This window comes from Bombyx mandarina, chromosome 11 (genome assembly GCF_030267445.1).
Source record: "Bombyx mandarina strain Sakado chromosome 11, ASM3026744v2".
Lineage (NCBI taxonomy): Eukaryota > Metazoa > Arthropoda > Insecta > Lepidoptera > Bombycidae > Bombyx > Bombyx mandarina.
In genome coordinates this window covers 18,740,539-18,764,479 of record NC_143218.1, presented here as the reverse complement: position 1 = coordinate 18,764,479, position 23,941 = coordinate 18,740,539, and the positions used below count along the sequence as shown (strand labels likewise).

General features: G+C 44.3%; 1 protein-coding gene across 2 annotated transcripts in view; it reads right to left on the bottom strand.

Annotated features, from left to right (window-relative positions):
• The window catches only part of FASN1 (Fatty acid synthase 1), a 60,551-nt gene that overhangs the window by 15,306 nt on the left and 21,304 nt on the right, over positions 1-23,941 (bottom strand). For both annotated transcript variants that reach the window (XM_028174757.2, XM_028174756.2), the window contains 16 exons: positions 12,511-13,277; positions 12,202-12,432; positions 11,760-12,077; positions 10,906-11,215; positions 10,172-10,365; positions 9,424-9,652; positions 8,531-8,655; positions 6,758-7,114; positions 5,674-6,414; positions 4,845-5,039; positions 3,182-3,799; positions 2,691-2,900; positions 1,745-2,299; positions 1,259-1,446; positions 910-1,052; positions 221-341 (listed from right to left, as the gene is read on the bottom strand). In XM_028174757.2, coding sequence (XP_028030558.2) covers positions 221-341; positions 910-1,052; positions 1,259-1,446; positions 1,745-2,299; positions 2,691-2,900; positions 3,182-3,799; positions 4,845-5,039; positions 5,674-6,414; positions 6,758-7,114; positions 8,531-8,655; positions 9,424-9,652; positions 10,172-10,365; positions 10,906-11,215; positions 11,760-12,077; positions 12,202-12,432; positions 12,511-13,277 — 5,302 coding nt within the window. The remainder of the gene's footprint in view (positions 1-220; positions 342-909; positions 1,053-1,258; positions 1,447-1,744; positions 2,300-2,690; positions 2,901-3,181; positions 3,800-4,844; positions 5,040-5,673; positions 6,415-6,757; positions 7,115-8,530; positions 8,656-9,423; positions 9,653-10,171; positions 10,366-10,905; positions 11,216-11,759; positions 12,078-12,201; positions 12,433-12,510; positions 13,278-23,941) is intronic.

The window sequence follows — 23,941 nt, the reverse complement described above, 5'->3', positions numbered from 1 at the left end:
TGCGAGAAGACGATATGTTCTTACTCGTCTTACGGTCATATATCAAATTATTCTATTTCTGACGCGGCAGGAGTTATTACATTTCAGTTTGAAGGGTGCAACAACGGCTACAGCTTATGATGTAGCCAATGGGCTCCGGTAATCTCTAAATGATACCAGATAAAAAATTCAACCATGAGAAATTTGAGGAAAACAAAATATAAAATATACGTTGCCTCACCTGCGTATACACCAGGCCTGGTATCCCGTGCGCACTCCGCTGCGGGAGTTGAGCACGAGGCGAGTGGCTCCGCGCACGATCAGCCACTGGGCCAGCTCCAGTCCGAACCCACCCAGTCCACCTGAGGAACAACATGACCTTAGAAGTGAACTTACTAGACACGTTACCATCTCATCTGACTTTCAGTGGCGATGGCGCCGCGTCTCTCGAGCATGGGACTTAAAAGCAAATTATTAAAGTAATGCCAAATTCAACTGATATATTTGTCGTTAATATATCACACGTGTTGGACCTGAATTACTCAGACTGCTTCTTTGTTTTTTTATTAAAACTGAATATTACTTTAAAAACGAATGTGACTATTTTCCGTTACAAAGTCTCAACTATCAACCACAATAAAAATATAGCAATAAAGATTTTACTATAATATAGTATTTACTTCTTTTGAGGTTAGAATGATAATGACAAACCCTGCAGACGAACAAGTTATTTTGATGCGAATCACGTCACGCAGGCCGAAACGTAATGACGCCTTAAGGTGATATCGTTCATCCAGCTTATGGCTACTGTAAGCGAAGCTTCATGGCTAAGATACGACGCTTGTATGTTTAGGTTTTGATGGAAATATTGAGTTACAATTTCCTCTTAACTTAAAATGTATGATCAGGCTACTGCTGTGGAATACGTACCGACGAGTACGTACGTCCTGGCCGGGTGGAAGTACGTGCGGGGCGCGGCCACCATCAGCCGGGCGCCAGGCCGCGCGCCGCCCGCCTCCTCCTCGCGGACTCGGATCACTACCTTGCCGATGTGCTTCCCTGCAGCCATGTATCTGGAGACAATATACGAACCGTCAAGATGATGAGAGAGAGAGATATATATAGAGACAGAAAGAGAGAGAGAGAGAGAGAGAGAAAAAAAAAAAGACAGAAAGAGATAAAGAGATAAATACACTGTTGTGTAGGACCCGATAGTGTTCAGTTTAAAAATTCATAGCAGGCATTTCGGTGAAACAGGCCGGTGTGGCTGCGCTCGTACCTGAAGGCGGGCTCGAGCTGCGTGTCGGAGAACACGGTGGCGGGCAGCGGGCGCACGGCACCGGCCGCCAGCCCCGCGCTCACGCAGCGCACCACCGCCAGCTTGTCCGGGTGCTCGCCGTCCGCATCGAACAGCGCGTCCAGCAGGATGCCGTGGAACGTTGTGTTCTTCAGGAAGATCGACATGCCCTGGCGGAGACACTCGCGCTGTGCTTTACGACTCTTTATGTTTCGTGAACATACTTGTCCACAGACCACTTGCACATCGAGGGACTAATGTCGTTCAACAAAAATGAATCCTGCACTCTATAATTACATAATTTCTCGTGGCCGGACAAATACTACACACATTGTGACGTTTATGAGCGTTAGTAACAACCCAACAGTAGACAGTGAGACTAGTACGGCTGCCCAAAAACGGCAACTTTGTAATGCGCTTTGTTAGATATTAAATAATAGATGTTTGACGAAAAACTGAGTCACTTACCAGGGGCGTGTCGTCGGAGAGATCCAGTTTACCGATCTCCAAGAACCGTCCGCCTTCAGCGAGGCAGCGCACCGACGCGTGCAGTTTGTCCGCCGCCAGCGAGTTGAGCACCAGGTCCACGCCGCGGCCGCGCGTGCGCCGCATCACCAGCTGCTCGAAGGACGTGTCCCGAGAGTTGCCGATGTTCTCTTCGGGCAGCTTCGGGAATCGTTGGCGCAGGAAGGCCCGCTTGTCCGGCGTGCCGACCGTGGTGAACACGTCGCAGCCGGCGTGCAGGGCGATGGCGATGGCCGCCTGCCCCACCCCGCCCGAGCCCGCGTGCACCAGCACGGCGTCCCCGCGCCTCATGCCCCCGCGGACCGCCAGCGCGTAGTACGCGGTGGCGTACGCCACGGGCACGGTGGCCGCTTCCTCCAGCGACCACTGCTCGGGCACCTCCCAGAGGAAGCCCTCGTCTGCCAGCACGGTGCTGGCCAGGCCGCGCGCGGCGACCATGCCCATCACGCGTTTTCCACTTTCGGTGCGTCCACTGAACTCGAGACCAAGGATACATTCCTGTTAAAATTTCGACAGAAATTTCAATATACTTCTCAAAAATGCCTATCAAATCCAAAATCCTATATCCTAATCCTATATTATAAATAGTACTTAAGTTTTTTTTTAATACACAGATACGGTGTGTAAAGTTTTTCGTTTTCATTTTGTAATCAGAATTGAAATGAATCTACTGTAGACAAATTATTGCAGGACATAGTTTTTAAAAAAAATGCATTATTTTCAACATCCGGGACAATATATGGTTGAATTAAATGTTAATGTATTTATTATTAACAATCAAAATATATTGGGCTGAAAAGGTCAATGCGAGATCATTCCCATCCCGGGTGAAGACAACCGATCAATCATAAATTTTCATTTGAGATAGTAACCAACAGGAACCACTGACCTGTCCGGCCAAGTTCCCGGGCAATGCGTCCGGCGGCAGTTTCCCGGTGGCCAACATGATGTCCCGGAAGTTGAGCGGCGCACAGTACACCCGGCACAGCTCAGTGCCCCGGGGCCGTGCCAACACCTGCGCGTACCGCAGTGGACTCTCGATCCAGCACAGCGAGGACAGGTCTCCCCGGGTCACGGTGTTCACGTACGCGTGCTCCACCTGCGGAGGCCGGGGGGGACACGTCTTAGTCGGGTCGATCCTGATCTATGGACTCTCAGTGACTCTAAGCGGCGTCAATATCATGTCAGTGAAAAGAGTTCAAAATACACATTACGAAATGATTTGCATTTAAATATCAATGAAATAATAGAAAGCAAATATCATCAAATCATCAATCAAATACTAATCAAGTGTTTATACATGAAAATAGTAAATGAAATTCTAAAAACTGACATAACTCGCTCTTAAGGACAGCTACACTAGGGAAGCTCCCAACTGACCTGCAGCTGCGCGTCGGCCGCGTCGGTGATGGGCAGGTGCCGGTAGGTCCCCCACACTCCGGCGCGCAGAACGTTCACACTCAAGTCCTTCTGCACCTGCCCCGAGTAGGCGAGCGACGTCACGTCGAACTGATCGCGGGCGCCGGGCAGGTAGTACACTCGCAGGGCGCCGCCCCCGGGCTCCGCGCGCAAGCACGTGGCCAGGCCCAGGGCTCCGCAGTGCGCCGACCGCGAGACCGCATACACGCGTATGTTCTCGTTTTCGGCACGACCCAGGGCCGCCCGCAGGTCCTCCACCCAGGCGAACTTCACGTCGTCGGACACGTCCACCACCACGTGGCTCGAGGGGAGCTCAGCTTTGCGCCTCAACAATAAGTACTCGCATGGGGCGGCTACTTGACGCGAGATCAACTCGAGCCCTTCGCGTTCAATGACGTCGCGAGGTGCTCTTTCGCTCAGAGCTCCGCGTGGTTCTTCTAGAAGCAGTAGACCGTTGGGCGCCAGGGACGCAATAAGGTTCCTTAGTACGGGGGCGCCGTGCCTCCCGATGACGTCAGCTGCCACGACCAGGTGACAGTCTGCGTCGAGTGGAGCACTGCGGCCGTCTTTTGGCGTCACCTGTAGTTCACAGAGTTGCTTAATATATATACTAAAACTTTATCTAATTCTATTTTTAATACGCTTTTATTAGCTTCATAAGTATATTAGTATGTAACGGAATCTTTGACCCCCTTCAAAACGCCGGATTAGCTCGAAATTCGGCGTACTTATTAAGGACCGATAATAATTCAATATTTTAAACAGACCCGTTATTTACTTCGGCAGTCAAAACAACAAATTCATTGGAGCGCCTTCTATTTTTCACTTAGTAAATTGGAAACTGTTGTATTTGCGTGAATAAACATTAATGAATAATTTATGCCTTGAAAAAAAGCGTGGAGTGCTTTTTAATATATTATCAATATGATAATCCTTCTGCTCATACCTGTCAATAAAATATTTATAACTATTGACACCATGCATCCGATGATATTATTTTCAAAACTGAACTGAATCAAGAACACATTTCCACAATATTGCAGTAGCGCTGAGAAAACACAAGGGGGCCGTCGTTGGTTCGGAAACCTCCTAAGAATTGGGTATCGGAATTTAAAGAAGAAAAATACGGTTGTTAACCTTCAAACGTTTTGTTCTACCTCAGTGATTAGGTAATTTTTACGATCACTTCACGGTAGAATAAGGCTATTACTACCCCGAGCGGGCTGATAGCACGCCCTATCTACTTCAATAGGATAAAAATTAGGAAAGAGGAATAGAGAATAGGCAGGGATATGACTATTATGAATGTCTGAATAACAGCCGGATGGACATCATTTCGACACTCTAACCGGAAGTTTCAAGAAAATTACTGGTGGTATGACCTCTTGTGAGTCCGCACGAGTAGGTACCACCATCCCGCCTATTTCTGCCGTGAAGCAATAACGCGTTTCGGTTTGAAGGGTGAGGCAGCCGTTGTAACTGTACTGAGACCTTAGAACTTATGTCTCAAGGTGGGTGGCCCATTTACTTTTTAGATATCTATGGGCTCCAGTAACCACTTAACACCAGGTGGGCTGTGAGCTCGTCCACCCATCTAAGCAATATTGCGTATCTGGGCGGCTACCTTGATGTCGTGTTGTTGCAGCGCGGCGCTGTAGGCGGCGGCGTCGGGCCCCGCGCCCACGGACACGTCGGCGCGCTGCTGCGGCTCGGCGTGCAGCAGCGCGGACACGGCAGGAGATAGCAGAGCCTCGGGTGCGCGGGACAGCGCCGCCTCCGCCACCTTCAGCTTCAGGGCTCCGATGTTCTCCATAGCAATCTGATTGGAACATGTTTGCATTATAATTATTCAATATGCGAAAGTGTTTGTTTGTCCTTCGTTCACGTCGAAACGAAGCTGTTTTTTTAAAGTGATAAGTGTTAGGTCAGAAGTGAAGTGTAGATTACCTCCCAAACAAACATTTCATTCTCACGCGAAACTGTTTTATTATATTTAGAAAAAATACTAATGAACATTTTTCCTTGATTATAATATCAATATAAATATTCAACATAAAATAATTTCTCTTGAATACATATTTTGTTGTTTGTACTATACAAACAGCAGTTGTTTGCTGTTAATGCCTGTGATTGGACGAATAATACTTGTATCAAGAGTAGCTCTGTTGATATGTGTTTACCATTTTTGTATCATGCTTTTCATATGTCAAAATATACTTGCATTCACAGTATAGATATGACATCAATCAATCTACTTTTATAATCGGCATCCTATATAAAAAGAGGAACACTATAGAATATTTACTGTTGGTTATTTGTTTTTTAAAATGGTAATAGCGACACAAAAGAGCAAATGTTATTTATAAATGGAATCTCAAATTGACGGTGTTAGTAATTGTGAATATTTCGATCAGTGAGTGAACACTTGTATAAATAAAAAGACAATATCGCACCTGCAAGCTAACGGTCATGGCGTCTCTCTTGGAGCGCGACGTGTCCTCGGTGGCCACAGACGTGTTGTCGTAGGGCAGGAACACGTATTTCTCCAGTTTAGGAGGAGCCTGAGGGTTGGCCCTCCTGGGTGCCAGGCTGGTCTTGACGCCGCGCAGTTCGACTCCGGCCGCCGATATGACGTCGATGTCTCTACGCATGGTGACGCGGACCGGCTCGCCCGGCGCCCGCTCCGCCAGCGCTGCGGGGTCGATGAGCGCGCGCCGCAGCCGCGTCGGCAGGTACAGCTCGCGGGTGTCGACGCCGATGATGCCGAACTGCAGCATGGTGTCGATGTACGAGATCCAGTTTCCCTCCCAGGCGAGCTGCCCGACAGTACCGCGCGCGTCCGACCCCTTGATCCCCTTGAAGATGCCGCCGTAGTTGTACCCTCTCAGTCTCAGCTCTTTGTAGATGTCTTCCGTGGTCAGTGGCGGTTCGGAGTCTTCGGTCTTGTCCGGTTCGACGTCGTGGATTCGTTCCTTGTCGGGGTCCGCGGCCAGCCTGACCAGGCCGGTGACGACCACGGAGCCGCCCTCGCAGACGTCGAAGTGTCCGCTGCCCTCGAGGACGTTGATGAGGAAGCGCACCGGCCCGTCCTTGGACATGATGGTCGCGCGCTTGAACTGCACGTTCTCCAGCACGATGGGGGTGTCCTCGAGCTTCCTGTTGCTCAGTTTGGCCATCGTGCGCCAGACGAGCGTCTGTAACAGCGAGCCATTCAATTAACACCAGTTTATTTTTTATTACATGTTTCAACAGTTTCTGGACTCTCGCTTTACAATGACAATTTTTAATGTCCTAAATAAATAATGGATTTCAATATTTTCATTTCAATTTAGCATTTGTTTAATTGTAAGTGAATAGATCAAAAACCTTAATTATAATTCAATTAAAAAAACTAATTATTTATTGACATAAAAAATTAGATTTCTATATGAGAAAGAGTTCACACTCATTTATATTTTTACTATTGCTATTGATGCTTAACAACTGTATCGACTTTGGAATTTTAATATGTAAAATATAAGTAACAATTGTACTTACCAAGTACCCGGTGGCGGGGAACAGCACGCGGCCGTCTATATTGTGTCCCGCTATGAAGGCGTCGTCGGCCTTTGACAGATCGAATTCGATGATATTTTCCCCGGACGGAGGCACGCTGAAGTTAGCCACGCTCCACTCCAGCGAGTGGTCCCATTTGACTTTGGAGCCGAGTCCGGGGGTGCCCTGCGACACGGGGAAGCTGACGGCGGGGTAGAGGCGGGAGGGCTGCGGCTGCGCGCCCGCCGCGTACAGCTTGCCGACGGCGCCGAGCAGGTGCAGCAGCGCGTCGGCCGCGTCGCGCCGCACCAGCGCCACGTGCGCGGCCGCGGGCGCCGGCACCGCGCGCTTCAGCACCGCCTGCCGACGTACAACACATATACATACACGTCTACACCGCCCCGCAACGCTACACCACGCTGTTATTTGATTTGATTTGAAATTTTACTAATCGATAATTAAAAATAATAACACGTCAAACGTCGAATTTACAGATATTTACTCTTTTGATAATGGTTTAAGAAAAAAATCTCATTTGAGGCAATTATAAATATATTTATAAAGAAAGGTGTCATGGGAAGGTTCTCAGATTCCAAACGGATGTAACATGCAAAAAATCGCAATTTATTCCTAGACGAAATATTAACGAACTGGATTGTAACAAAAGTAGTAGAGCCAAATGAAAGTAAACATAGAAGCTACCCTATTTTTATGGCGATCAATAGGCACACGACCGCACAGCCTAGCGACACTCACATCGAGACGTGAGGTTCAAGTCTCAACATTCACCCTTCAGACTAGATCCCACTAATATTTCGCTGCACAAAAATATAAGATTGTGATACCCATACGTACAGGCTAGCAATACATACCACCGTAAATAAAATTAAGATATTCCTTCGTTATTGACAAGGAGGCACTTAAGGCCAGAATAAAATTCCCTTAACTCATGCGTGTTAATAAAGGCTTGTACACAAAACTGCGATGCGACGTCGCATCGTAAAAATCTACGAGCTCCCACGACGCATCGCAAGAACTTGCGAATTGATTCGTATCGCGCATTCCTGCAATGCTAAAGGATTGTGGAATTGAACGCCAATTGTGGAAGGAAAACGCCTTGCCGCACGAAATCGCATTGCGGCAATTCGTGTCGCAGTTAGGTGGCTTGCGAATTCGCATTGCGCTGATTCGCAGTTTTGTGTACAAACCCTAAAGAATGTAGAAATTATTATTATCGACGTAGCATCTTCTGACCTTTTTTTTATATTTTTTATTTATTTTAGCTTTTTATATGGACGAGCTCACGGCCAACCTGATGTTAAGTGGTTACTGGAGCCCATAGACATTTACAACGGAAAAACGCCATCCACCTTGAGATATAAGTTCTAAGGTCTCAAGTATAGTTACAACGGCTGCCCCGTCCTTCAAACCGAAACGTATTACTGCTTCACGGCAGAAATAGACGGGGTGGTGCTACCTACCCGCGCGGACTCACAAGAGGTACTACCACCAGTAATTACGCAAATTATAATTTTGCGGGTTTGATTTTTATTACACGATGTTATTCCTTCACCGTGGAAGTCAATCGTGAACATTTGTTGAGTACGTATTTCATTAGAAAAATTGGTACCCGCCTGAGATTCGAACACCGGTGCATCGCTCAAAATGAATGCACCGGACGTCTTCTCCTTTAGGCCACGACCACTTCATCCCTGACCTGAATCCTAAACGGCATTGCGTATATAAATATAAAGTTGAATTTCCCGCGGCACAGACCTGCAGCAGCGCGTGCGGCGCGATCTCCACGACGATGGCTCGCTCCGGGATCTCCTTCAGGGCGTCGGCGAAGCGGACGGGAGACAGCAGATTGTTCACGTGGTAGTTCACGTCGCTCAGCTTGGCTGCGAATACATTTCCTCCGGTCAGTACTAATAAATACCTCCCTGAGTCGCATTCCTCATGTCTGAGGGTCGTTTATCCTTCTCTGGATGATGTGTCGCCATCTTCCTCTGTTCTGGGCGGTGTGTGCATCGTAGACTGTGGTATCCAGTGGTTTAGATTTGGTCGGACCAGCGCATTGGATTGCGGCCACGAGACAATACATTCCTAAGCGCGTAAGCCTGTTGATCCTACTTCACGGTATTAGGCCAAAGCAACGAAAAACTTATATCACTATCGGCCCTTGGTACGTGTTCAAATTTTCAAGTTAATGAACGTCTTGGTACTGTTGAAAATTGCTTTAAAATATTTTGTTACATAAATAAATAGATCAGGTCGAGTCAATATAGAGGGTTCATAAAAGTATACCACTCACTTTTACAGGTGTCAGGAGACCTGAGATAGCTATAGATATTTATTTTTAATTTCGTTCATATTTTCTTAGCTCTAAATTCACGGTTTAACTACTGCCAATTAATGATCTTATCGTATTTACGAGTTACGATCGGTGTGCTTAGTGCGAGTTTTTTAACGTTCTCGATAGCGTAAAAGTTAGCTCATATTTGTATGGAATGGGATCGTTTGCCTACGTTTGCCGCTAGGGGCGCTGTTCCAACTGCATACAAAATTGGGTAAACTTTTACGCTATCGAGAACGTTAAAAAACTCGCACTAAGCACATAGTATACAAAATGAAAGTAAGCCCGAGACTACAGTTATGATAAGACTCACCCAGCTCTGATCCCCATTGATCTCTGGGTAACGAGGAAGACACCCACTTAGAGGACCGCGCCTTGGGATAAGGTATGACCTTCTCGAGACTCTTCCTCAGCAGCGGAGCGGCGGCCGCGATGTACTTGCTGTGGAAGGCGATCCCCGAGCTGTTCACCCGCCGAGCGAAGATTCCTTCAGCCGTTAATTCCGCTACGAATTTCTCTATTGAAGCAACTGGACCGGATATCTGGAACGTAAGAAATTGTCAGTGGTTTTTCGTCAAACGAACACTATGCTCGTCAACAAATCTCCGTACTCATTAACAATCGCTATTTAAGATTTTTTTTAATGCAATGACAATGTTTCCCTACCTTGTACAATTCGTTATATTATGAATAATGATGAGCTTAGTTGAGTAAATGAATATAGCTTTCTGTGTACTCCAGGGCCTTCGTAGTCAATAAATATACTATTATTCTTTGTCGTCTTCCATCCACTTTACCCGTCACTATGAGTTTCTCCAGGTAAAGTCGATGGAAGACGATCCAGAGGTCGAAGCCGAAAAATATGGAGTGATCAAGTGCCCGAGTATCTGGACATGAAACTGAGCCACGCACTTCACTGTGCCACTGACCGACATAAGTGGCTACTAATTACAAAAAAAGGTCACAGGCGGGCGCATCACGATGCTCATCAATGAGCGAGCGACTGAAGGAGGAGGAGGAGGATTCTTTATCAGTTCGTTTCGTAAACAATCGATGCTCACGGTGACGTTGTCGCTGGCGTTGTGGCACGCGGGCGCCACGTCGGGCGGGCAGCGGCGCTGGCACAGCTCCCAGGAGAGCCCCACGGCCGCCATGGCGCCCGCGTCCAGCCGCGCGTCCACGATGCTGCGCCCGCGCCAGTACGCCGCCAGCACCGCCTGCTCGCCCGTCAGCGTCTCGTCAGCGTACGCGCAACCTCCACACGGAAATCTCTACTTTAATTACATTTGTTTTGTTGAAAATGCGTTTTTTTTTATTGCCGGCCCACCTGGTGTTGATTGGTTACTGGAGCCCATAGACATTTACAACGTAAAATGCGCCACCCACCTTGAGACATAAGTTCTAAGGTCTCAGTAGGCCACGACGACTTCGGGCGTTTCGATTTGAAAGGCGGGGCAGCCGTTGTAACTATACTGAGATCTTAGAACCCTATGAGTATATATAGACTATGGAGTATATATACTTAATTACAGACATTAAGACTGGTATGAATAAAGTAAACTTTTACTTTCTGTCAGTATAGAATATAATTGAAGTAAAATAAACTTTTTTTCTTGTTTAAAACCTGGTGGGCAGCGGTGGGAAACTGCAGGGCACAGCGAAACGATTTACCCATCGCAAAATTTTTTTTTCAAATATGTCAAAGACAATTTTGACTTTGACCCCACTAAATATGAATATCACAATATCGTCATTAACGTTTGTTACAAGACTACAGTTTCCTGTATGCGCTCACCGATTTCTCCAACGGAATGTCCCACGATGCCGTCAGGAGTGATCTGGAGTTCGCGGAGCACATCGACCATGGCCACTTGCACGGCAGCTATCGACACGAATGAGATGACGACATCGTCGAAGGCAGCGTCGGGGGCCTCCGTGATCGCGTGCACTAGGTCGATGCCATGGGGCCTCAGTGCAGCGGCAGAGCGATGCACGCTGGCCGCAAACACCGGTAAGCGCATCAGGCACTTAGCCATGCCCGCCCATTGAGACCCCATGCCAGAAAACACGTACCATATGGGCCTGGGATCTCCGCTGCTTGTCTCCTGTTCGCACACAAAAATACCATTATTTTACTACCACAATGGGCGGTTTTATAGGACGAGACTGGCTATAAATTATGTTGCAGTGCATTGTCTAATCCTTCCAGCTATACTACACCTTTTTCTTTTATTGCTTAGATGGGTGGACGAGCTCACAGCCCACCTGGTGTTAAGTGGTTACTGGAGCCCATAGACATCTACAACGTAAATGCTGCCACCCACATTGAGATATTAGTTCTAAGGTCTCAAGTATAGTTACAGCGGTTGCCCCACCCTTCAAACCGAAACGCATTACTGCTTCACGGCAGAAATAGGCAGGGTAGTGGTACCTACCCGTGCGGACTACTACTACTACTACTCATCCTATACTACTCCTCTAGATCACAGGTGATAGAATGGTAGGTTTGAAGGTTTAAAGATAAACTTTTACTCCAATAAGACTTCGATCTTAAGCCTCAAAGTAGCCGGCTGCATCCAAAAGTAAAAAGAGCTTAAAAAAGAAAAGAATTTAATTGCAATCATGGATCATATTAAAAAGTTCACTAACGACGATTTCAGTTTGCATCTCATTCAAGAGCAGCCCGTAGCCCCGGTATCCGTGTCCGGGGATGTTCCGCGCGTGTATCGCGTCCAGCAGACCGTGCAGCTCTGCGTCCTTGGCGTGCTTGGCGGCGTGTTCCAACAGGTGGGACACGGCGTCCTCTGTGCGTCCCGAAGCGAGGACCAGTCGAGGAATGGCGTACTCGGTGCGGACACGCTTGCCGACACGCTCCGATTCCAAGATGATGTGAGCGTTGGCGCCGCCGAACCCAAACGAGTTGACGGCCACCAAACCGCCGTTCCATTCGAGGTTCCGGTCTACTACCTGTGCGGAGAATACGATAAACGATTAGTAACAGTACTCATCAGTGCGGTTCAATAGTTTACATCAGACACGTGGATGACATAAATTTTAATAAATTTTGTTTATGATTCCAAATTATGTTTACCTTGATTCTTCCGTCGCTTAAAGCTGGTATATCAAGATTTGGGCTCTTATAATGTAAATTTTGAGGTATGACGCCATTCTCCATGGCGACGACAACTTTAGCGATTGAACACAATCCCGAAGCAGGCTCCGAATGTCCCATGTTTGACTTGACTGAGCCCAAAAGCAGAGGATCTGAACGATTTTCGCAGAATAGCTGTGCTATTGCATTCACTTCTTGCGGATCTCCGACCTAAATGAAATTTAATTTGGTTAGTTTCGTACTAAGACTTCAAATTGGAACTATGTAGCTCAATTATAATGAATTTACCTTTGTACCGGTTCCGTGAGCTTCAACATAGACTACATCTTGCGGCCTCAAGCCGGCTTCTTCAAAAGTTTCCTTCGCAAGTCGGCGTTGCATGTCTCCCGAGGGAAAAGTGATGCCCTGGACCTTAGTGCCGTCTGTGTTCATTCTCGCGCCCCGCACTGTTGCGTACACTCGACGCGCGTTGGCCCGGCGCTGTAAGACCACGACCACGGCCGCTTCCGACCGCACATAACCGTTGCCGCTGGCGTCAAACGCAGCGCAACGACCTTGCGGAGACAGCATGCTCAGTCGGTGGAAATTGAGCGAGTTGGCGGGTTTCAAGCACAGATTGGTGCCGGCAACGATGGCCGCGTCGCAGTGACCCGCGCGCATCGCCGTCACGGCTTGAGTAAGCGCAAACATTGAACTCGAACAGGCCGTGTCCACGGCGTACGAGGGACCGCAGAAGTCGAACGTGTAGGAGATGCGGTTGGGGAACATAGCACGGCAGCACCCAGTCAAGGCGTAACCGTTTATTTTGTCAGGATCGGCGGTCCACATCTCTTCTGTTTCAGAGTTGGAGACGCCGACGTAAACGCCAGTCCGGGAACCGCGCAGCTCAGTTGGATTGAAACCGGCATCAATAATGGCCTCGTGCGTGAGCTCCAATAAAAGACGGAGCTGCGGGTCCATGAGGTTTGCCTGCTTCGCGTGAACCCCGAAGAACGTGGCGTCGAAGTGTGCGAGGTCTTTAAGTTTTCCATTCCTCTCTGGCAGACCGTGGAGACCTGAACAAACAAAAAACAACTTTAAAACAGATACTCTCAGTATTTAAGTTTCAGTACCTGGATGACCGAGATTTGCTCGTTTTTTTTTGTTGATAAATTGTGTTTTTTAGATTTTATATTTAAATACGAATTACACATTAATAAAATGATGAAATATGAATAATATTTTTCGATCTAACCGACAGAATAATTAAAAATTAGGAACTGGTTATTTAAAGAAAAAATCAAAATTATCGATAAAGTTGATTATTGAAAACATGAATAAAACAACATTTTCTGAAAATAAATCGTAGCTAGATCGATTTATCGCCCCCGAAATCCCCTGTATACAAAATTTTATGAAAATCGTTGGAGCCGCTTCCGAGATTCAGATTATACATATATTTGTATACAAGAATTGCTCGTTTAAAGATATAAGATTAAATTAGTTGCGTTTTCATAACAAATAGGAAATTATTATCGTATTACTTTGTTTCAGTGTAATGCATTTTCATCATCGCGTGAGCTATTAGACGATTATCAGATGTTTATTGTTCGAATGACGTCACGACTCGCGGAAGTTCGCCAATACAAATATTTACAAGTTTTTCCTGTCATACAATGTGACGCGACGCTATTAGCTGTTCGTCAATTAGGTTTGGCCTTTATGTGTCTATGACACAATAGATATAATTAAATGTAACACAATTTTTACATATCTTCTTCCAAAAATCCGGTGATATAGGTGAACAACTATTTGATTGAAAAAATTTTTTGTTCAAAAACGTAACACAACTCAACTATAATATGATAATAAAAGCGAATACTCTCATCGCTAAAAACCCATTGTAAAATTTACGAGCTGTTCCAATGTAATCTGCACGCACACTTCAAAATTTCGTATCGGCACGCTGCCAAAACGTTGGTGTGTGTGAATCACGCCACTTACATGACGTCACCGTCGTCAATGCATGCCTGCAGACCGCTGGGCACGATCATCGTTTTCGCCGAAAATTTTGCAGAAATAAGAACTTTATCGCTCACGTTTTGAAGTTGATATTTCCAAGATGCACTAGTGCTAACAATTCTCTATTGACATGCACACGTCTGGGAAAACTAAATTCGTTATTTTAATAGCCATAATGAATTGTATTAACAACTGTACAACGCCGTGCGTTTTTCGGTACAAACTTACACTGTTAGATACCTACCTACATTCTTAGAGTCCATGGACAACGCGACTTAAATATTTTACGATTACGAGGGGCTAAGATATCGAAGTTTAAGTTGCATTGAAACGATCGCGATCTGACCTTTCCAAGAAATGATAACAAAAAACAGTCAAGACGCTGAGACCGACAAATAACGTACTTTATTATATCACTAGCGACCCGACCTCGCTTCGCTTCGGAAACTGTAATTTATTATTGATTTCTCCACTATTTAATGGATATTATTATACATATAAACCTTCCTCTTCAATCACTGTATCTATTAAAAAAAAACGCATCAAAATCCGTTGCGTAGATTTAAAGATTTAAGCATACAAAGCGACAGATAGATATAGGGACAGAGAAAGCGACTTTGTTTTTACTGTGTAGTGATGGTGTCATGGGTAGTTTTCCAATTACAGCACAAGAGCGCATTATGCGGCATAATGCTCAACGTTGAATGTTCCAACTACAGAAACGCTTCGCACAATCGAGCACTCTCAAAAGTACTGCTCTCGCGTGATGCGTGCAATCGATACCGACTCAGTGACAGAAAATTTACAAGTGTTTTTTCTTTAAGGTGGCATTGATCGAAATTTTGTTTGTATTATCGTTAGTAATATTATTTAATGTTGAAAAAAATTGTAAGGCTTTCGTTTCGTCGTAGTTTCTTAGAAATAATCAATATTAATTAAAACTGTGCTAACTTAGCGCACTCTGCTGATGCATTTGAAAACTAATTCACGTTCCAATTAAGCTTCAGCATAATTCGGCATTGTGCGTCACTGAGTCGCATTATGCTCTGTAATTGGAAAACTACCATGGTGAGTGCATCGGTTAAAGCTACGGTGCGTCGCTGGGTCGTGAAACTATAAATTTAATTCCATAAACGCTCCCATGAACTTACTAATCGACTCGTAGTTTATGGACGAGAGGTTGTCTCAAATAATTGTTTTTCCCGCGAAAATTCCATCCGTTTTATTATCTAAAATCCCAAATTTAACGTAAACGAAATGGCGCGGCGAGGAAAATCTGCGCGTTCATAAAAAATTGCATTCTTTGATTCACTTACACGACTATAGTCATTCGCTACAGCCAAATTACATTTATCAATAGAGAAAGATACTATTGTCTTGAGTATGAAGGCGTCTACAATTCAGTTCCGTTACAGTTAATAATCATTCGTCGCACGTAATTCGGTCATTGGCTGTCTGTTACTGTTGTACCTATTCAAATAATAATAACCACGATGCTAGTGTGAGCTGATTTCGTTTTCCTTGTTATATATTCTATATTTATTTTTAAATTTGAAATTCAAAATTCGATCTTAAAAACATAATTTTAAATTTCGATATGTCATTATATATTTTTTTCATGTAACGTGTAAATAGATAATAAGGTTTTATTAAACTTTAGGTATGTATATATTCTTTATGTCCCGAAGTTTGATCGTTAGAATTGTGCTTAGAATATTGGGAAAAAATCGAGAGCTGTACCACAGATTCCTAGGACGAACTGGAAAACAACATGTGAGTCAAGTGTTTATATTCTATGAATAGGGCTACAATTTTTTTTGAAATGGATTCTGTGAATTTCATTAATCTCGCTTTGGACTTGTAACGACTTATTTGTCTTACATTTTTACATACCACTATAAAATTACAATAAATCTGTATTTTAAATTTTAAAACTTCTTCATGACATTTGATATTTAGAGTTGTAATAAATTAACACAGCAAGCTATAATGAAAATTGTATTATGTGTTCCGTTTGACGTCCGAAGTCCATTATGAGAGTACATCGTATGATTTCCACTGCAGGTCGCTAAATTTGACTACTTCCGTTTCCTAAGTCCCACCTACAGCGCCCTCTATAACGTCTGGAACCGAACCAACAAGCAAAGACAAGCCGCCATATTTGTCATTGTTGCGTCGTTTTTTCCCACGTGCAGTCGTTAATATTTTAAGAAGTTAGTAATTTAAAATGTTATAAGCAACTTTCGAGATTTGAAGTAGAAAGTTTGTTTCAAACAAGTGTTGTGATTATCTTCCGTTTCGTGAAACCTCCAAGGCTCTACAATGAGTGATGGGGTTATCGCGCCTTTTCAAAGTAAAATTTAAGTGAAGATAGTTCTTCGATTTCTTCGGATATTTGTTCGGGTTCGTCGGAAAATAAAGACGAGGGACCAGCAAGAATACTTCGAAAGCGTGACTGGTCGCGAGATCTGAATAAAAGGTTTGACTTACTGTCGCAATAATGGGTGAGTCATGTGAATAATATTTTAACTTCGAATCATGCTATTGCTGGTCGTGCACCAGCCTTTACACTTACAAATACCAACATCTTATAATAATAATGTCTGATGTGGTTGCAACTTCCAATCGAAATTAGACAACGACGAATAGTTTTTACGTCCGCCACCAGACCGTCCGTTACCAGAAGCGGGTAGGTTTTGAAATTTGAGCGTTTCTATAAAAAACCAGATATGCAAAGATTTGACTAGCCGACTTGGAACGCGGTGCAGTATTCAGAGGTTCAAAAAGTTTTCCTTGGCACAGAACGAATGCGTTATGCTGCCATACAAAACCTTGCCGACTGGTCAAATTCAGAGAATTTTCAGCTTAATACTTCCGCCATTTACGAAAAGTTTAAATCGCTATTCGGTAACGATTTCGCCTATAAAAGTTTCTAACGATATCCTTCAAATAATTTTCGGTAAGCGAGCCGAGGTTATACGATAGCGTCGTCGATATTTCATAAAGAAATTAAAGGATAGATATATCAGGGAAGATATAGAGAAAATATCTTCTTCTTGTGATTATATGTTTAACCCCAACTTATTATTGGCATATATACAGAAAATTGGTGGTATTGATAAATTACAAAAGCGGCACCATCTGCTACTCGCATCCGGCCCGCATCGCCGGAACCCTCGGCTTGTACTGCCAATGCAAAGCCATGTCGAGCTAGGCCACATTCCAATACATCTAAAGAGGCCGAAAACCGATATTCTGAGCGATGTTATCCAAATAATTCCTCAGCAAGAAAAACGGGGGGAGGGGGGAACAAGTACAAAGTGGAACGAAAATCAGGAAATAAAAATAAATCAACAGCATTTTCAGGCGGATGTCTAAGACTATATCGAAACACCTGGACTCGATCCACCAAACGTAATATTGAAATTAATAATAACTTGATGTCAATCAAAATCCAAAATTTAATTCAATAGAGTTTTAGAACCCGCACCCCCGGGCACCGTCTTTCATATTTCCTCTTTTCATACTTCCCAAGACCAATAAAAAATCGAACAATTTTCAACCTCAGGGCATTGAACAAGTACATGAAACAGTCGTTTTCACCTTTTCCACCATCAACGAGTTCCTAAGTTTTATAACAGATTGGAATGTCAAACTGGATTTGAGCCAGGCCTATTATCATCTATCAATGAGGTTTCTCGGGATCAGTTATCAGGGTCGTCTACTTCAGATGATATGTCTGCCATTCGGCTTAGCTGCACCACCGCGGATTTTTGCTTCAGTGACAAACTGAATAGCCGAAATACTTCGCCAGAAGGGTCTGCGACTAGTGGTTATCTGCTTGTACACCAGGGCAGAACACCTCCCGCCATCGGAGCAAAGCTCATCCATATTATCTGGAACCGCTGTGTTCATTGACAGTGCGTTTCCAGAGGTCTTTTTTGCCACGTACCATCTGGCTATGGAATGAGCTCCCTCCACGGTGTTTCCCGAGCGCTATGACATGTCCTTCTTCAAACGAGGCTTGTGGAGAGAATTAAGCAGTAGGCAGCGGCTTGGCTCTGCCCCTGGCGTTGCTGAAGTCCATGGGCGACTGTAACTATTCACCTTCAGGTGGGCCGTATGCTCGTCTGCCTACAAGGGCAAAAGACTTGTTGAAATCTCAAGTAACTATACTGAGACCTTAGAACTCATATCTCAAGGTGGGTGGCGGCATTTACGCTGTAATGTCTATGGCTCCAGTAACCACTTAACACCAGGTAAGCTGTGAACTCGTCCACCCATCTAAGCAACCGGTTATGACACTGACGAGCTTGATAGACTTTCTGGGAATCGTATGGGACACCAAATCCAAGACAAAGTCCCTGCCCAAGAATTTGCTCGTGCGATTTGCTGCCGGCGGTTGGAACCTAAAGCAGGCGCAAAGCCTCTTAGGATATCTCAACTTTGCGACTTTCATCACCCACCGGGGAAAGTTGCTTTTGCCGAGTCCTTGCAGTACCACAGCAACAAGCTCAAGAGGTATCCTCATTTACCAAAGCAGTATTCGGACGAGGTACGTATAGAGCTGGATTGGTGGTTAGAGAAAGTCAGTCAGAGCACACCAATTCATCCACAGAGAATGGCCACGAACCACGTCATCACCGACGCGTCGGACATTCAGTGGGGAGCCCTTGTAAACAACAGAACAGAATTTTCCTACATAAAGAACGAGGGAGGAACCCGGTCACGATAATTACTAGATCTGACTGGAAAATTGATTAACTTAATAGACCACCTCAAAGTTGTACTTCTCCCTCACCACCTACCGGGACTGTACAACACTGAAGCCGGCCACCTTTTACGCAATCGCGGCGGCTTGGAGTGGTATCTCACAGAAAAAGCAACCACTAGGCTATTCAGCCAGTGGGGAACTTGTTCGCGTCTCGGACCGCTCATGGGTAACAAACTATGTTGCTCGTGGTATGACCTCTTGTGAGTCCGCGCGAGTAGGTATTTTGCTCTAAAGCAGTAGTGCGTCTCTGAAGGGTGGGGCAGCCGTTGTAACTATATTTGAGACCTTAGATCTTATATCTCAAGGTGGGTGGCGCGCATTTACGTTCTAGACGTCTATGGGCTCCAGTGACCACTTAATACCAGGTGAGCTGTGAGCTCGTCCACCCATCAAAGCAAAACTCGAACGCCTGCCTCTACAACGCGTTCAGCAGATCTTGGCATTACTGACTAGCATGGCCGTTTCCGCCGCTCAGTCTGATATCCAGAGTGCTGGACCACCTCAACTCAACCTCAGGTCGGTACATACTAGTGGTACCCAAGTGTAAGAAGCCCCTGTGGAGGCCAGACCTGAAATCACCTGCCCTCAAGCGACTCAAGAAGCTCAGAGATCTGAACATCAGTCTGGTGGACACTGACAATGCTACCGCCAGGCTAAGTCAGCAATCTACACCTGGAAGCTTGGCTCATTTTGGGTGGGACACGCTGACAGGGATATGGACATCGGCAGGAGAGAAACTTACTATTATCGTGCTGGAGAGAGTCTACGATAAGAACATATGCCCCTATTTGGAATAAGGGGTAAGGTTTTGTCAAGAAAATGTATTAATTCTCGTGTACCCGAATTAGCAAATGTAGCTAGATTTCTCTGTTATCTGTATTTATCTCATGGTCTCTACTACCGGACCATTCTAGTTTATAAGTCTGTTATATAGCGTCCGTTTGTGAAACTATATCGGATATAAAAATAGCTTCGAGCCCGACAGTGAAACATACTGAAATCTATTTCCTTGACAAAGCCTGCACCTTCTAAATTAACCGATATTTGGGTCGAAAACTAATTGATCTTCACACCAACAGTCCAGTTGGACATTCGTGGCTGCTCCTGACCAATCGATCATCGATGCAGTATACTGGCTACGCAATCTAGTGAATATGACACAGCAAACCAGTGGGAATATTAGTAATCTATTCTTAGCAACTAAAGGCTTCACTAAGCCAGCTACTGCAGCGAGGATTAGTAGTTGGCTAAAAGTCTTTTAGGAGACTCAGGTATTCAGGCCTCAGTTGGAAGCTGTAGAGCGCTGGTGAAAACTTTAAACTGGGTAGGAAATTACCAAATTAATGATATTTTAGCTAAAGCTAACTGACAACTTGAGCATACTTTTAGAAAGTCCTATCAAAAACTTATTAATGCATCAAACACTGATATAAATTCTGAGAAATCTTTCTCAGTATTTTCGTCCTAAATCTTATTAGGTCGATTTGAATTAAGTGGGTAATATTATACGGTTACCTTCAATTAATTTAAATTATGTGCTTAATTTAAGCTTTGCTTAATTAAACATAATAAGTCACATTGTTGCTTTTTAAATAAAGATTATTTTATTTCAAATACAAGCCACCAGGAGATAACAAACAGTCTCTCATAATGGACTTCGGACGTCAAACGGAACACATAATATAGAAATTTTACCTTCCAATAAAATTTGTATTATGTTTCCTAAGACGTCCGAAGTCCAGATAATGTCTTCCTGGGGCTACATCCATCATTATGAGCCGAACAATGACAAATATGGCGGCTTGTCTTTGCTTGTTGGTTCGGTTCCAGACGTTATAGAGGGCGCTGTAGGTGGGACTTAGGAAACGGAAGTAGTCAAATTTAGCGACCTGCAGTGGAAATCATACGATGTACTCTCATAATGGACTTCGGACGTCTTAGGAAACATAATACAAATTTTATTGGAAGGTAAAATTTCTATATTTAATCAGTGGAAGTCAATGGCTGATTTCCTGTCCTGTCCTGATGGTAACGACATACCGTCAATTAAACGCTGAGTAGCCGTGAATGACGAAATTTTAAGAAATCTTTGTAATCTTAGACCAATAAAATCACAAGACAATACACTATACATAAGACCTCAAAATCTTCGACCTATATAGTTGACACCGGATTCACAAGGCATTATCTCTGGTCTTTCTCGAAGCATAATTTAAGGATCTCGATAAAAAATTATATTGTTCTGTATTTGTACTTTCTTAACCCACATATTTTGTAAAATGAGATGATGTTGTTTTGTTTTTTTTCCTACCTATGCTGATGGTCTTTAGAGACCTTTTCAGCGTAACCTTAACAAGTAGGTGTGAGCTCACGGGGCTCAAACCTGATGACGTTGCTAACACTGACTTTTTTTTTGTTGCTTAGATGTGTCGACGAGCCCACAGCCTACCTGGTGTTAAGTGGTTACTGGAGCCAATAGACATCTACAACGTAAATACGCCACCCACCTTGAGATATAAGTTCTAAGGTCTCTAGTATAGTTACAACGGCTGCCCCACCCTTCAAACCGAAACGCATTACTGCTTCACAGCAGAAATAGGCAGGGAGGTGGTACCTTCCCGCGCGAACTCACAAGAGGTCCTACTACCAGTAAAAACTCTAGCAAGAGCAGTGCTTCGCAGAATCTACCACCGGATCGGAAACGCGACCCACTGGGAAGCTCCGGCGAGAAACTCAGTGGGCTGTGTCTGTGGATTAATTTACTCGCCGAGCCTTTCGTCGCAAATGACGGGTTCCACGGGAACGATGACAGGTTTTTTTATGTTGTTCCAATTTTCTTCACCCGTCTTGATAGATAATGATTGTAGTCTAAATTGTTTACATATATACAGTGTGTTTTATCCTTCAACTAGCGTGACGACAGAACTGAGCTACGGGTTTTCTACCAATATGAAATTCGTGCTACAATAAGTGTGTGCCTAGTGCGAGTTTTTTAACGTTCTCGATAGCGTAAAAGTTAACTCAAATTTGTATACAGTTGGAACAGCGCCCCTAGCGGCAAATGTATGAAAACGTTATACACACACACACACAGTTATTACGTCAAATTTAAAAGTACGTATTTGACTTTTTTTTCGCGTTTCGTTCATCGTGAAAATCCAGTTCTGTACAATTACTATACGGTTAAAGGTAAGACGCCCGCGAACAAGTCATTTTGGGGCTAAACAATATTGATTGCATATCTCCCATTAGATCGTTAGGTATATTCCACTGTGAATAAATAATCTTTGACATCACACGACTCCAAACCGGCAATGACCAAAAGTAAATAATAATATGATAATTTAAGATGTTTTGAATAATTCTTCGTGATCTCAATTAAGTAAGATAATTTATTTATAATATAATGTTATGTTATTTACATGAATCTTATATCAGTATTACTAAGATATTTTAATAATTATTTTTTATTGCATCTAATGACAAGATCACGAGGTTACTGATATTAAGAGGTTAACTGAAGCTCATGAATGCCATAATCGATCTTGAGACATGAGGTCGATTTCTCAATTGCGTTGTATAGCCGCTGACCCATCAGTCAAACTGGAAGGAATGTCTCGTAACGGACGGGGTGGTGGTATCTACCCGTGTGGGAGAATATCCTTTGGAACTTCTTTAACTTATAAATTTTTGCGGGTTTCATTTTATCGCGCGTGGAAGTCGTTCGATTCGTGTAAGGTACACGTGTTTGAAGTTTAATTAAGCTTTTTTTTTTCTTCTACCTAATCATTGGTAGCCTTAGGGGCTATTCCAACTTCGCGCGGACCTGTAGGCGAGCTCACGGGCTCAACCTGAAAGAATGCTAACACTAGTCCTAGCAAGAGCAGTGCTTCGCTGAATCTACTACCGGATCGGAATCGGGACCCACTGAGAAGAAATGACGAGAAACTCTGTTGGCTGTGTCTATGGGTTAGTTCGCTCTTCGAACTCTTCGTAGTAACCAATGAGTTCGACGAGGACGGTGAACGGTGCTTGAAGAGCTTAAAAGAACTGAGAAGATCCGGCGAGAAACTCAGTGGGTTGTGTCTATGGGCTAAATCGCACGTAAACTCTTCGTCGGAGTCGAATTAAGTATTGATATCTGCCTCGCTACCCGTTGAAGTCGTCGTGGCCTAGAGGATATGACGTCCGGTGCATTCGTGTTGAAGCGATGCAACGGTGTTCGAATCCCGCAGGCGGGTACCTATTTTTCTAATGAAATACGTACTCAACAAATGTTCACGAGTGACTTCCGCGGTGAAGGAATAACATCGTGTAATAAAAATCAAACCCGCAAAATTATAATTTGCGTAATTACTGGTGGTAGGACCAGTTGTGAGTCCGTGCGGGTAGGTATCACCGCCCTGCCTATTTCTGCCGTGAAGCAGTAATGCGTTTCGATTTGAAGGCTGGGGCAGCCGTTGTAACTATACTGAGACTTTAGAACTTATATCTCAAGGTGGGTGGCGCGTCTACATTGTAGATGTCTATGGGATCCAGTAACCATTTAACACCAGGTGGGCTGTGAGCTCGTCTACCCATCTAAGCAATAAAAAAAAAATAAAAAAAACTTGGACGCTTTACTTACAACAGTGTGCTTAGTGCGAGTTTTTTAACGTTCTCGATAGCGTAAAAGTTAACGAATATTTGTATGGAGTTGGAACGTTTGCCGCTAGAGACGCTGTTCCAACTGCATACAAATTAAGAGTTAACTTTAACGCTATCGAGAACGTTAAAAAACTCGCACTAAGCACACAGTACACCGCGAGCCATAAAACTGTTGTGTTTATTGGAAAAACTACTTTTCGTTCCGCCACATATATACATAATATGCTTCTGGTTTATTCGTGTCACACAAAAAAAACAAAACATTAAAAAAAAAACAAATTAGCTAGCAAATACGCA